Source organism: Lithobates pipiens, unplaced genomic scaffold (assembly GCF_037356315.1).
Source record: "Lithobates pipiens isolate NorthernLeopardFrog02 unplaced genomic scaffold, aLitPip1_a1.2 Scaffold_10, whole genome shotgun sequence".
NCBI lineage: Eukaryota > Metazoa > Chordata > Amphibia > Anura > Ranidae > Lithobates > Lithobates pipiens.
This window is the reverse complement of record NW_027507686.1, coordinates 215,324,966-215,340,234: the sequence shown is the minus strand read 5'-3', so window position 1 is coordinate 215,340,234 and position 15,269 is coordinate 215,324,966. Positions and strand designations below refer to the sequence as shown.

The 15,269-nt window shown below is 42.0% G+C and overlaps 1 protein-coding gene across 4 annotated transcripts in view; it reads right to left on the bottom strand.

Moving 5' to 3' along the window:
- Positions 1-15,269, bottom strand: part of AGBL2 (AGBL carboxypeptidase 2) — a 77,175-nt gene that overhangs the window by 30,079 nt on the left and 31,827 nt on the right. For all 4 annotated transcript variants that reach the window (XM_077460947.1, XM_077460945.1, XM_077460946.1 and 1 more), the window contains 6 exons: positions 13,665-13,815; positions 10,648-11,430; positions 6,805-6,964; positions 6,554-6,680; positions 3,878-3,978; positions 3,587-3,717 (listed from right to left, as the gene is read on the bottom strand). In XM_077460947.1, the coding sequence (XP_077317073.1) occupies positions 3,587-3,717; positions 3,878-3,978; positions 6,554-6,680; positions 6,805-6,964; positions 10,648-11,430; positions 13,665-13,815 (1,453 nt within the window). The remainder of the gene's footprint in view (positions 1-3,586; positions 3,718-3,877; positions 3,979-6,553; positions 6,681-6,804; positions 6,965-10,647; positions 11,431-13,664; positions 13,816-15,269) is intronic.

Below are 15,269 nucleotides of genomic sequence, written 5' to 3'. Positions count from 1 at the left end.
GAGGAATCTCCCACTTTTCCCATCTAACCATAGAAAATCTGCAGATAATCTATAGGTATATGGCCAGCTTTAGATGCCATTATGGCTATGCAGTATTCATATAGGTGTGTCCTAACCTGGTCTAAAACTTTTCTAAAAGGTAACAATAGAAGGAACACATGCATCTGTGGGGGAACGTGTAATATGTTCCCAAAGGTGAACTTATCCTTTAAGTTCTGATATGAAACCCGGAATCCAGAGAATCAGAGATATGTTTGGTGGGAAAGAGCCTCCAACCATGACTAAGGGTATCTTAGCCTAGTAAGGATTAACTCACCCACAAGAGAGGGTTAAAATGGGTAGGAAGCAGCCAGCAAGTGTCCATGAGGTGTGCTACAGAGCAGGACATGCTTATGAGAAGGAGCCACGTATTATTTGCACTACTGAGACATTGTTGAGCTGTGATGACCTTTTATTTGGACTCCTGGAGCAGATATGTCCCAGATATAGCATAACAGTCCCTGTTATGGGACAATGTTTTTTCTGGAGGTGAGCCCAGGTTTTGCTTTATACTTGATGGATTATTCTGCTTGTTTTCAATGGTGGCACTGCAGTGAAAGGGTCACTTTAAAGTGGTGTAGGGCACAGCGGAGATCCCTTCTCATGGCTACTAAAGAACGCTGGAATTTGTAAAAACCTGCAATGTCATTGGGACTAAAACCTCACTTTATGCACACAGAAGTGTTATAAACCTAAAGGGTATAGCTGTACAAAGGAAACAACGCGGCGGCAAAATAAAAGGATTGATTTTGAAATTCAGCCTTGCCATAGAAGTCAAGGAACCAAATGCAGTCTGGTCTGGGCCCAGTCACAAAGTATTTAAAATTTTCCCATCGCACATATTCCTGGAGATGGGCTCAAATGTAGCGGGTGCTGCAGAAACGACCAGCTGGATACTGGAATCGTCACAGATCAATGCACATATTCCGCAGCAGATCATAGATTGTCAGCCTGGGTTCACACTATAGCGATGCGGGAACCAGCGTGTTTCCAGTGCCGGTTCCCGTATCGCATCTCTCCCACAGGCAATTCACACTGTCCTCTGCGAACCGCTGCAGGTGTCAATACAATGTTAATGACACCCCCATATTGGTTAGAACTGTATGGCTGAACTCGCATTGCACAGACATCGCATGTGATTGACACAGCAATGTGGATGTGAATCACATGCAATGTCTGTGTTCATAATAGTGTGAACCCAGGCTCAAATTTTGCCCAAAGCTTTTATTGCAGAAAGATCACATCACAAAGGACCAAGTACAACGTTTCGGAGCCACACAGGACCCCTTCGTCCGGCATGCCTGATGAAGGGGTCCTACGCGGCTCTGAAACTTTGCACTTGGTCCTTTGTGATGTGATCTTTCTGCAATAAAAGCATCAGATGACATAGGACGATCCGTGGTATGCTGGCGAACATGTGCATTGGGTTGGACCCAGGACCCAAAAAGCACCATAAAAAAAGTTGCACTCACTTTAGCACTGTTGTTTATCACTAGGTTAACTTTAATATATACATCAGATATACTGTATGCAAAAAGCAAAAACCTTACTCGTCATGAGAATTAGCAAATAAAGCCTACACTAAGTACAAACATATTACATTATATTAATTAGATAAGTAACACTTAGCATATGGAGGTGTAAGAGTGTGAAATTCTCACATTAAAACCAATTCTAGTGTCAGCCTTGCTAATTATTGCAAATCCCTAAATAGGACACTTCAAATAAAATCCTGTAAGAGGAAGATTTTCAAAATGATTAATATCAGTTAAATTCTGATGGGCGTAAAAAAAAGGCAGTAGTGTGGACACTCAAAGAAAGACCCGTACAGTCTGTAGTCCAAGGAACAAAAGACCTGGAAACCATAACATCACCAGAAAAAATGGCTTTTGGGTATAATATATATATATGTATATATTAGAGCTGCACAATTCTGGCCAAAATAAAAATCAAGATTTTTTGCTTGGAATAAAAAGATCACGATTCTCTCACGATTCTCGCGACGTAAAATCTTTCACATTATACAAAAAAAATAAAAATGGGCCAACTTTACTAGTTAGTTTTTTATTTTTTTTTAAATTCCTTAAAGTGATTTTTTTTTTTTATTGCATTTGAAAGATCGCCGCGCAAATGCAGTGTGACATAAAATATTGCAACAACCACCATTTTATTCTCTAGGGTGCCTACCCAAATATTTATATATATATATATTATATAAAAAATGTTCAGGGGTTCTAAGTAATTTTCTAGCAAAAAAAAATAAAAAAATTATTTTAACTTGCAACCAACAAATGTCAGAAAAAAGGTTTAGTGTTTAAGTGGATAAACTTTTTTCACATACACACAAAGTCTTTTCCATTGACAAATTGTTACAATGTTTATACTTTAGTTCAACTGATAAAGAATGTTGTGATTCTTGGCAGACTGCCCAGTTTTTTTCTTCCTTTCTTTTAGGGCTGTGGCTTCAGAAGAGCAGAGAGAATGCTTTGCATAGAAAGAATTGTGAAACACTTTAGTCAAGATTGCGATAACGAGTCTTGACGATTAATTGTGCGCCTCTAATAAATATATAGATATATCATTTTTTTTATGCTGGAGCAGTTAGTTAGGGGGTACGTTCATGACCAGGTTTTGGCTTAAATGAAAAAGCACACCCTAGTATTTTAGGTGCATGAGAGGAGGATGGTGTGTAATCATGCCTAGGTGCTGTATTTACTATAAAGGCTCTGTGGGCAAACTTCTAGGGAAAAGAGTTTAGAAAGCGATCCAACAAAGTAAGTTTACGAGGGAGGGGGGACTCCTCAGGAGACAAAGACAGCATTAATAATCTGGAGTAGGGACTGGATGCGCAAGGAAGAAATGCCAAAAGTAGAAAATATGCTTACAGTATAGTAGTCCAGATTCCATTTTATTGAGACTCTTATGTCAAAAAGCCCACGTTTTGGGGGTTTCAAAGGGTCCCTCATCATCCCGGGTCGGTACTGTTGAAAGTGTGGACTGGACTGATAAAATTGGGGGTAATTAGCCCTAAGGATTTTCCATTTTTTTTTTTTATATTTGCCAAACTTTGTTCAACCATACTAATCCCTGATGAAGGGCGACCCTACAAACCCATGAAACATGTTGACTATTTCAAACAGAGTCTGAATAAAACTGAATCTGGACTTTATACATTCTGCTTTTGTCAAGATTTTGGAGTGTATCTGTTGTAATTTGTGCCTATTCAGCCAAAAGATCACTTGTGAGGTCAAGTACTAATGTTGAAAGAGAAGACCAATGGAGCAATTGACTTACTCCACATCAGATGGGTCAAATCATATCTTTGGAGACCTGGCTTTGTATACAGGTATACAGACATGCTGAAATAGAAATCGGCCTTCCCAAGACTGTTGTAGCATTAACAATACCCTTCTCTGGAAACAGCTTGACTCAAAAATGTGGATTTTTTGGCCTATCCACATAGTTTTGGCTATACAGGCAGGTGTGATGGTCAGGTGTCCAAAAACTTCTGGTCATATATTTCCAAACCGATGGGTAACATTCTTACCTTGATTCAATGTCTGACAGCGAAATGTCACTCAAATTGACATCAGAATCAACATCTCTTCCAAGTTGTTTCAACTTCTCTTTTATTTCTTCTTGAACTATAGTCTGGAGCTCAGACAAACATACCTTTAACTGAGAACAGAGGGCAGTCAAAAGATGGAGCTTCCTAAACAAAGATAATACAACTGGGTCCAGACAAAGACCATTCACATCAGAAAAGACAGGGTGTCTCAACAAGCAGTAGTAAGCAATCATAACAATGCACGTTAAACCCCTTAAACTAAGTGCTCACCTTGGTGCTATCAGGATCACAATAGTCCAGCAGAGTGTCACAGAAGTGATGTCCCATCAATTTGAGGTCATTTGTTGTAAAATGAGTGCCTTTTCTGTCCCCTATATTTTCAGTTAAAAAATGTATATTTATTATCTTTTAAAGATTATTATAATGTTCAACTTTTGACAGCTGTAGTATAACACAGAATAGTATAAAAGGAGAGAGTAGTGTTGACCACTGTGCTAAGGAGCAGAGTAGTACTGTACACTGTGGTAGAAGGAAGAGTACTGACCACCGAGGTAGCAGGCAATGAAGTACTGACCACTCTGATCACTGGCAGGATAGAATTGACAACTGTCACAGATAAACAATAGTTTGGACTACTTTGAAAAGGAATAGAGTTGTACTGATCACTGTGGTAGGGACAGAATAGTACTAATCAAGCAATAGGATCACAGGGTTATTGATCACTGTTCTAAAGGGCAGCAAAGGCAACCACAGTGGTAGAAGCCAGTGGTGTATTGATGAATGTAATGAGGAGTAAAGAAGCACCGTTCACTGTGGTAGGAGCCAGAATAGTACCGCCCACTGTGGTAGGAGCCAGAGTAGTACCGCCCACTGTGGTAGGAGCCAGAGTAGTACCGCCCACTGTGGTAGGAGCCAGAGTAGTACCGCCCACTGTGGTAGGAGCCAGAGTAGTACCGCCCACTGTGGTAGGAGCCAGAGTAGTACCGCCCACTGTGGTAGGAGCCAGAGTAGTACCGCCCACTGTGGTAGGAGCCAGAGTAGTACCGACCACTGTGGTAAGAGCCAGAGTAGTACCGACCACTGTGGTAAGAGCCAGAGTAGTATCGACCACTGTGGTAAGAGCCAGAGTAGTATTGACCACTGTGGTAAGAGCCAGAGTAGTACCAACCACTGTGGTAGGAGCCAGAGTAGTACCGACTACTGTGGTAAGAGCCAGAGTAGTACCGACCACTGTGGTAGGAGCCAGAGTAGTACTGACCACTGTGGTAGGAGCCAAACTAGTACCGATCACTGTGGTAAGAGCCAGAGTAGTAATGACCACTGTGGTAGGAGCCAGAGTAGTACCAACCACTGTGGAAGGAGCCAGAGTAGTACTGACCAATGTGGTAGGAGCCAGAGTAGTACCGACCACTGTGGTAGAGGGCAAAGTAAAACTGCACTGTTCAAGGCAAACAGGATAGCTATCCCTATATAGTTTATCTTGTCACAGAAAAGCAATATGGGTTAAGCACACAGATTATATTTGTTCAACCTGTAAACTGAGCAGAAATAATCTAACAGATTCACCATACACTCTATACAGCATGTATGCAGGAATCTCCTGCTGTTGCTATTGTAGTCTGAAAGCCACAGCCAGCGCCTATCTGAATACCCAATCAATGGCTGCAATTAAATTTTACACCAAACTTCTTAATTTTTTCAATCAAATGATGTCAGGTGGGAGGTGGCCAACAAGGCCACCCATGTAGCAGATTTTGGCCAGTTGAATAGAATAGTGCTGACCTTTGTGGTGGGGCAGAGTAATAATGAACCTTGCACTGGAGGCACAGTAACACCTCTCTGGCAGCACAGAATAATTCCAAACATTGTGGCGGTGCAGACTAGTGCCGACTTGTGATGAGACAGAAATGCTGAACTTTACGGTGCCAAGTAGTGCAGACCTCTGCAATGGAGCAGAGCAATACTGAGCTTTGCAGTGGGGGCAATTTACACCCAACCTTTGTGGTGGAGCAGAGCAATGTTAAACAGTGGGTGGGTGCAGAGTAGTCCTGACCTCTGTAATTCTGACTGATGTAGCGGGAGCAGAGTCAGCCTGTCATCTGTGACTGGGCAAAACAGAACTGGCCTCTGTGATGGAGCAGACTAATACTAAACTGCTGTGACAGCAGAGGAGTCCTGACCTCTGTGGTGGGGCAGAGTAATACTGAACTTTGGGGGAAGTTTTGGGTAGGAAAGTACCCAGTGTCCAGAAAACTGCAACTTTCGGTGTATGGTTAAAAAGTTATAAAAGTGTAAGCATATACATCAAGTCAACGTGTTTTGGGGGGATGGACTTCCTCTTCTTCAGGGCTGTGTGCCTGAACACTATAATGTAGAATGTAGTGGCATCTTCTGACCCAAGAACAGATATTGAGCTGTCATTTGTAATAGTAGCAGCCGGTTCCCTTTGATGAATGTAGACACAACCTTTAGTTCCAAATATCTGTAATGGCTCACTGGTTAGCTCTTGGGCTTGCTCCTTAATCTGACCATGCAGCTGTATAATGTGGTCAATGGGCTGGCTAACATCAGGCCTCTGACTCCCAATCAACACAGGCACGACCCACTGGAAGAGGTCACTTCCTCTTTGCCCACACAATCACCCATCCACAACCAGTGACTGATCCAATTAGTCCAGCGCAGTCTACAACACAAACCAGAACTTTAGGTGAACTTTGGGTTTTGAGCTCTGTAATGCTGACCTTTGTGATGGGAGCAGATTAATGTCGTCATCTTTAATGGGGTAAAGTAGTAGTGACTTCTGGGGTGGGGCAGAGAAATACTAAACTATGTGGTCTGAGCAGAGTAGTGCTGACCATTGTGGCATTGTGGTGGGTGACATACCAATGTTGATCTCTGTGGCCAAGGACAGAATAATACTAAAAATTACAGTGAAGGAACACTCACCCAATGTAGATCCACCAAAGGTAGACTCCATGGTATAACTGTTGCTAATGCCATGGCGCCACATTACAATTCGTCCTGTGCCTTCTTTACTTTTCTGGACTTTAAACTTACAGCCTTTAAAAAAGAACTGCAGAGAAAGTACACTGTAAATATTTGGGGATAAACCAGCAGGGCATACCATGCCAGTCATTCATGCCATATTTTCTTCTGCGCTGGTATAAGTAAAAATTAAATTTTTTAATTTGAATTACCTTCTCAGGAGCATTCTTGCTGAGCATTAAAGGGAAGACCCTCTCATGCAGCCTGGACTCAGGATGACCCTTGTTGTTACAGCCATACATGAATACATTGTTCTTACGACTGTGTCCATGGAAGTCACAATATAGAAGAACTTCTCGTTCTACTACAAGCCTGAAATGGAAGAAGAAAATATGTTACTCTAAATTGCATGTCTCTACTTGGATTGTTTTTCTGAGTCAAAGGAATACCTTAAACTAGGGGCATTGAATTAAAATTCAAGGAGGTCCAGTCAGTAAATTTTTCTTTCAGCAGAGGTTCACACCTCACACATCATGGACCCTCATCACATCACAGCCCCACCTTCACATCAGTTTCCTTCTCACATCAGTGTTCTCATTCCTCCCCTTCACATTAAGGCCGTCTCTCACACCATTGCCCCCTAACTTTACAAGTGTGGTTGCAGCTACTAGGGTTGCCCAGATACTAGTATCGGTATCGGTGCCGATACTGAGTATTTGCACAAGTATCGGTACTCGTGGAAATGCACCAATACGTTCAGGGCTCGGTTCTTTGAGCTGCTAATGGGTCTCCCCTGTTGACAGCTGAAGTGTCAAAGAAGTCTGGTAAATGGAGCTGTCAAAAAAGAAGCAGCCGACAATGTTTATTAACAACATTGTTCAGCCGCTGAAACACTAAAATAAAAAGAAACATTCTTTTTTAATCTTTCTGTTTCTTCATCTGCAGATCAAAGGGATGAACAAATGTTCCTCTTTGTAACCCCTTATAAAGCTTTAATTTACTCTAATCAGCCTTAATTAACTTCCTATTGTCCTCCATTAAATTATTTTCCTGCTTTTTTTTTTGTTCCCATCTATTTCATAAAGGATAAAACAATTAAAACTTTTTTTTGTTTGCTTTGTTAGTGAATATTTTTACACATATATATTAACATATATTTACATATTTCACATTGAAAAAGCGCAAAATTTAGTTTGTAAATAAATTTTCAATGCTTTGTATGTACCATTGCTGACAGCTGAAGTGAAAACAAAACAGTTGCGGTAAGTATCGGCGAGTACTAAAAAAAAAAAAAAGTATTGGTGCATCCCTAATAGCTACCATACCTTGGATATGCCACTGTAAATGGTATTCATTTATCGGTAATGCATCATGGTCCAGATATAACTTTCACTCAGTTCAGTGTGCCATTTAGTGATGCTTGCCTTAAAGCGGTATTAAACCCAAAACCAAAAATGTATTATATTGCAGCTCACCAATCAATAGATGTGGTAGCTGCATCCGTTTGGCATTTTCCCCTCGGTTCTTACCTGATGATTTGGTCAGTAACACACCTCCCATATTAGTGAGATACAACTCTGGAGGAATGAGGAAAGAAGGCACAGAAGACAGCAGAATTGTTAGTCTGGGGCATGATAGTGTAGTGTTAAATGTATTAGCAGATTTAAAACCACTAACAATTTGAAGCCAAACTCCAAGCAGTTACAGCAAACAGTTGTTTTTGGGATAAAGGTTTTGCATTAATAAATAAAATCTGTCCATTTTAATCACCCCGGTCAGTGTTAAGTGGTTTGCTTCATACATATAAACTAATACATTCTGCTGGAGAGCTTGTGCTGTGAAAAACAATAGACTTGCTGGCTGGATTACTAGATGAAAATAAAAGAAAGAAAGCCTACAGAGGAAACAAGTACAGCCATCACATCGAAGAATTAGTAAGGTACAATATAATAAAATGTTTGCTTTTGGGTTTAATACTGCCTTAATTTGTCCAGATTTCATTCTGGATTCTTGTTGGTGTGACATTTCAGAGCTTCATTTCTGTTGTGTCTGCACATTTAAAAAGGTAGCTCAAATGAGTTAGGTTTGGGCTTCTCCTCTGTATCTTTCGGATGGAAGGTCCGAGTCATGCAAAAATTTTTACACTCTACAACCCTGCATCCCTTGCTGCTCTTTCAACATACATGGGCCGTGCTTTTCCCTTTGTCCACTAGAGGTCACTGTGCATATATAGCAAGCATAAGATCAGTAGCATGTACAGGAGAAAAGCAGGCAACAAGAAGACTTGCAGTGAGTACCCTTGGTACTTGGTCGTTTGGAGCACTGTCCACATACTTTTGGACATACAGTGCATACAGAAAGTATTCACAGCGCTTCACTTTTTCCACATTTTGTCATGTTACAGCCTTATTCCAAAATTGATTAAATTCATTATTTTGCTCCAAATTCTACAAACAATACCCCATAATGACAATATGAAAGAAGTTTGTTTGAAATCTTTGCAAGTTTATTAAAAACAAAAAAAAAAACAAAAAAAAAAAAAAAAGGGGGGGGGGAATGTACAGAAGTCTTCAAAACCTTTGTCAACTTTTTTGAAGCACCCTTGGCTCAAATACAGCCTCAAGTTTTTTTGTGTATGATGTTACACGTTTGGCACACCTATTTTTGGGCAGTTTCTCCCATTCTTCTTGCAGGGTCTCTCAAGCTCCATCGGGTCGTTTGGGGAGCGTCGGCACACAGACATTTTCAGATCTCTCCAGAGATGTTCAATCGGGTTCAAGTCTGGGCTCTGGCTGGGCCACTCAAGGACATTCACAGAGTTGTCCCAGAGCCACTCCTTTGTTATCTTGGCTGTGTTCTTAGGGTCATTGTCCTGTTGGAAAATGAACCTTCCCCCCAGTCTGAGGTCCAGAGTGCTCTGGAGCATGTTTTCATCAAGTATGACTCTGTACATTGATGCATTCCTCTTTCCCTCAATCCTGACTAGTCTCCCAGTTCCTGGTGCTAAAAAACATCCCCACAGCCTGTTGCTGCCACGCCATGCTTTACTGTAGGGATGGTATTGGCCAGATGATGAGCGCTGCCTGGTTTCCTCCAGACATGTCGCTTGCCATTCAGGCCAAAGAGTTCAATCTTTTTTTCATCAGACCAGAGAATTTTGTTTCTCATTGACAGAGTCCTTCAGGTGCATTTTGGCAAACTCCAAGCTGTCATGTGCCATTTACTGAGGAGTGGCTTTCATGTGGCCACTCTACCATACAGGCCTGATTGGTGGAGTCCTGAAGAGATGGTTGTTCTTCTGGAAGGTTCTCCTCTCTCTACAGAGAAACGCTGAAGCTCTGTCAGAGGGACCATTGGGTTCTTGGTCACCATCCTGACTAAGGCCCTTTTCCCCTCAATCTCTCAGTTTGGCCAGACCACCCACTCAATGAAGAGTCCTGGTGATTTCAAACTTCTTCCATTTACAGATGATGGAGGCCACTGTGCTCATTGGGACCTTCAATGCTGCAGACATTTTCTGTACCCTTCCCCAGATCTGTGTCTCTATACAATCTTATCTCAGAGGTCTACAGACAGTTCTTTGGACTTCATGGCTTGGTTTGTGCTCTGACATGCACTGTTAACTGTGGGACCTTATATAGACAGGGTGAGCCTTTCCAAATCATGTCCAATCAACTGAATTTACCACAGGTGGACTCCAATCAAGTTGTAGAAACATCTCAAGGATGATCAGTGGAAGCAGGATGCACCTGAGCTCAATTTTGAGTGCCATGGCAAAGGCTGTCAATAATGTACATGTAATTTTTTCCTTTTTTTTTAAATTTGCAAAGATTTCAAAACAAACGTCTTTCACGTTGTCATTGTGGGGAATTGTTTGTAGAATTTTGAGGAAAATAATTAATTTACTCCATTTTGGAATAAGGCTGTAACATAACAAAATGTGGAAAAAGTGAAGCGCTGTGAATAGTTTCCGGATGCACTGTATAGAGTAGGTATAATGGTCAATGTGCACACACTTTTGAGCAAATAAAGTACCTTCCATCAGATGACCTCACCTTTTAATCATAGCCCTTGTGTGCCAAATACACGGATAGGAGTCCTTCAGCATACTTCGATAGTTCCTGTTTAGATCCCTCCCAGACAGAGAGCAGCGGTAATTTCCAACAATTACTCCATCTGGGTTTAGCATGGGAATCACTTTAAAAATAAACATATCTCTGAGCAGATGAGCATCAGGAGAGTCACTCAGGATAAAGTCCAGGAAGCCTTTCATCATCCAGGAGCCATTGGTCTCCCCGGGATGTACTCTGGCGGTCACCACCACTGCTTTCTTACTAGTGGCCAACTCAGGTTTTACAGATGGGGACGTAATAGTCATCAAGTAGACAGTGTTACCTGCTAGACTCCTGCATAAGGTCCTGAGTTTGCAGTACTGGGAGCGATCTGGGTCACTGGTCCACATTTCAATATCCCTATGCAGGTCAGAATATGTATATGGATAACAGTGTGCAAAGAAACAGGTATCGTTGTCATGGGGAAACTCAAAGGTCCATGTTAAGCAGTACAAAGAGCCACCACCCTGTGGACGAGAGTTACGATAGTACTTTATATCTCTCCCTTCCCTCTTCCACCCCTCTCCTGTGAGGGTGGCATTGTGTTCTGAATACATAAGAGGCTTCATGCCAGCATTGTACAGGCTGTTGCTCTTCATTAGGTTAGTGATAGTGAAACGATAGGGGACACCTTTCTTTGTGTTCTTCACCTGGAAGTAAAACCATTGAGTGTGCTTGCTGGTGTAGAGGTCAGTGCGTAGAGTCAGTTCATACTCATATGTCCCTCTGAAAAGATAACAGAAGATGTAAGCAGATCACATAACACATACAGCAAGCAGTTGGCATCTCTCCATGCTGAGTGCGTGTCAAAAGTAGAAAGTCAGAGCCGAGGGAAGCTTCCCCTAGGCTCCCCAACTCTGATATGTCAAGATGATGAGGGGCTTGAGAGCAAAGTCACCCCATGGCCATCTGCAATGCTGCAGCAGAGGTCTGCAAGTTTCAGGGAGAAGGGGGAGCATTGTACTGGGGACACACGGGGTGGGGAGGTAACAAATGTTTGTATTGTGGATGAAAGGATTGGGGGGGGGGGGCAGTTTGGCAACTTAACCCTGGGCTCTTTCCACAAAGTAGATTTATACTCTGTATATACTGAGGAATATATTGAAATAACGTCTTTGTGCCTGCAGTTCAACTTAAAATCAGAGATGGCCCATGAAAGCTCCCCGAATCCAATAAAAGTAATAGCAAGCGTCTTGTAATGTTTACTTTTAGGCAAATGTTAAATGTTTAAAATGTTCCATATTAACCACTTCCGGGCCGCCCATTGTCGTTATATGTCGGCTGTTTGAAAAGGATTATCGTTATTATGGCAGCAGTGATCTACCATAACCCCGGTATCCTCTTCTTCAGTGAGCGGTCCCGGTTTGAAATAAAAGTGGTCTCTGTGGCATATTCGCCGCAAAATCACTTTTATCGGAGGCGGGAGAGGCCCCCCCCCTCCCTCCCGCCGTGCTCCGGATCCTTCCTGTGGCCTGACGTGCAACCCGGATACTTCTTGTGGCTTGACATGGAGATGAGTGAGGGGAAGATGGCCACCCATCTCCATAGCATTGCAGGGCGGAAGAGACGTCAAAACGTCACTTCCACTCATAGCTCTTAAAGGGACATTTTTTTTCTTCATTTTTTTAATTTTTTATTGCATTTTAATGTAAATATGAGATCTGAGGTCTTTTTGACCCCAGATCTCATATTTAAGAGGTCCTGTCATGTTTTTTTTGTAAACATCCAGTGTAATAGGAATAAAAGTGTCACATCTTTATTTTTTTATTTGTTTAAACGGTGTAAAAATAAAAAAATAAAAGGTAAAATAATTAAGAAAATTATTTTTTTTCCTTTAAACACGCCCCCTCCCGATGAGCTTGCGTGCAGCAGCGGGTACATACGTGAGTAGCGCCCGCATATGAAAACGGTGTTCAAACCACACATGTGAGGTATCGCCGCGATCAGTAGAGCAAGAGCAATAATTCTAGCCCTAGACCTTTTCTGTAACTTAAAACATGCAAACTGTAGAATTTTTTTTATACATCGCCTATGGAGATTAAGAGTAAAAGTTTGTCGCCATTCCACGAGCAGGTGCAATTTTGAAGCGTGACATGTTGGGTATGAATTTACTCGGTGTAAGCCCCTGTACACGCGGTCAGAAATACCGATGGAAAAGGTCCGATCGGGCCATGTTGTTGGATAATCCAACCATGTGTGGACTCCATCTGACTTTTTCCGTCGGAATGTCCGACCAACAAAGTTTGAGAGCTGGATATAAAATTTTCCGACAACATGATCGGACAAAGTGCCACACATGCTCAGATCAAATTATGAGACCAAAGCTATTGGCTACTAGCCGCAGCGTAGTCCCGTCGCTATGAACTAACGTCATCACGTTCTGAACGATCGCATTTTCTGACAACTTTGTCAGACCGTGTGTATGCAACACCAGTTTCGGCCAAAATCCGTTGGAAAAAATCCGACGGATTTTGTTATTGGAATGTCCAACTGTGTGTACAAGGGCTAACATTATATTTCACAATATAAAAAGAAAAATGGGCTAACTTTACTGTTGTCTTATTTTTTAATTTAAAAAAAAGTGTATTTTTTCCAAAAAAAGTGTGCTTGTAAGACTGCTGTGCAAATACGGTGTGACAGAAAGTACTGCAACGACCGCCATTTTATTCTCTATGGTGTTAAAAAAAAAAAAAAAAATGTATAATGTTTGGTTGGGGGTACTAAATAATTGTCTAGCAAAGAAAACTGTTTTTAACTTGTAAACAACAAATCTCAGAAAGAGGCTCGGTCCTTAAGTGGTTAATGTTTTCTAGTTCAAGAGTACAGTCCATCAAACATAAATTACGTTATGCCAACCCTATACAGTGGAAAGGTACACCCATACATTGCAGTGGTGAAAAGCTTTACACTTCCCAGGAATATCTGTGATTGGGTTTGCAGGAGTAGATTGGGTCACTCACACTTTGACAGCTTTTTGGAGATTGCCACTTTCAAATCGAGATTCAAACTGCAAGTTGTTGTTATTGATCCCATCAACATTTGTACAAGGTGTATAAATGGCACACCGACGTCCGCCAGTTCGGGAACCCGTGTAGTGAGACCCTTTGTATGCTGCAGAAGAAGTCATTAAAAGGAGACGTTTTTAGATATACAAGTAAAATGGATTAGCAGCTATAAATAATCTGATCAATTGAATCGTGTTTTCTAAATGTGTACTTTGTAGTTTCATATATACTGAGAGGCAGTCATCTTTGCTTTATTACAGTGTAGACTCTGTTTCCTACTTTGTAATGTTGCAAAGTGATTGTGTGTTACTAGCCAATTAGTATCTAGTCACGATCGCCTCTAGGATTGCAATGGAACAAACTTGAGTCTAAATGTACAAAAAAGTTCCATTGAAGTCCCAAAGGTGGTTGCTGATGTTTAGGCTATAGGTTTTCTGAAGTTCTTCTAGACTTTGGATACTCTTCTTCCATCCATTAAGGGCGCATGCCCCCCCCCTCCTCTATGTAGAATGGATAGATTCATGCATTGCATGAATCTATCCATGGCCGCCACCCCCTATTCATGCATCCGGCTGCTTTTAGGATGGCAAGAACCTAGGCCAGAGCATAGGCTCTAATAGGCTTCAAAAAAGGTGGATTAGGAGCGCAGAGCATTGCACTCGGAGCCCACCCAGGTGTGTTACAAAAGCAAATGAATATTTGAACACTGATCACTGTATTGGTGTCACTGGTCCCCAAAAAGAGTCACTTATGCCCTGTACACACAATCGGAATTTTCCGTCGGAAAAAACATTCAAGTATTCCACTCAAGCTTGGCTTGCATACACACGGTCACACAAAAGTTTCGCTGAACTTTCGACCGCCAAAAGCGTGGTGATGTGACACAACTACGACAAGCAACACTACGACAAGCCAATAAAATGAAGTTCAATGCTTCCGAGCTTGTGTCGAATTGTTTCCGAGCATGCGTAGAAATTTTGTGCATTGGAATTTGTACAGGCGATCAGAATTTCCAATCTGAACTTTTTCCGACTGAAAAAAAAAAAAAAAAAAAAAAAGTCTGATGGAGCATACACATGATCGCATCCAGAGCCCAGGACAAACATGCCAAACCACGCCCCCTGCCCCCAAGGTGTATGAGCATTATGTGTCATCAAAAATCCCCCCCCCCCCAATAAAAAAACTGAGCACTAATCTTTTTCCTAGAACAAAACCTACTCCCTTGCTGCCCGCCCAAATCCCGGCCAAGACCGGCTCATGCCGTTATACGTCGGCACTTTGAAGGGGAAGATCGTTGTTATGGCAGCAGCTAGCTACCATAACCCCGGTATCATCTTCTTCAGTGAGTGGTCCCAGTTGCAGATAAAAGTGGTCTCTGCGGCAGATTCACAGCGAGATCACTTTTATCAGTGGTGGGAGAGGGCCCTCTCTGGTGCCTTCCGTCGCTTACCCAAGCCGCCGACAGCGGTGGAGGCGATCGGGTCCTTTTCCGTGTGTAGTATGGAGCTGAGTGAGGGGAAGATGGCCCCCACCCAGCTCCATACCATTGCAGGGCGGAAA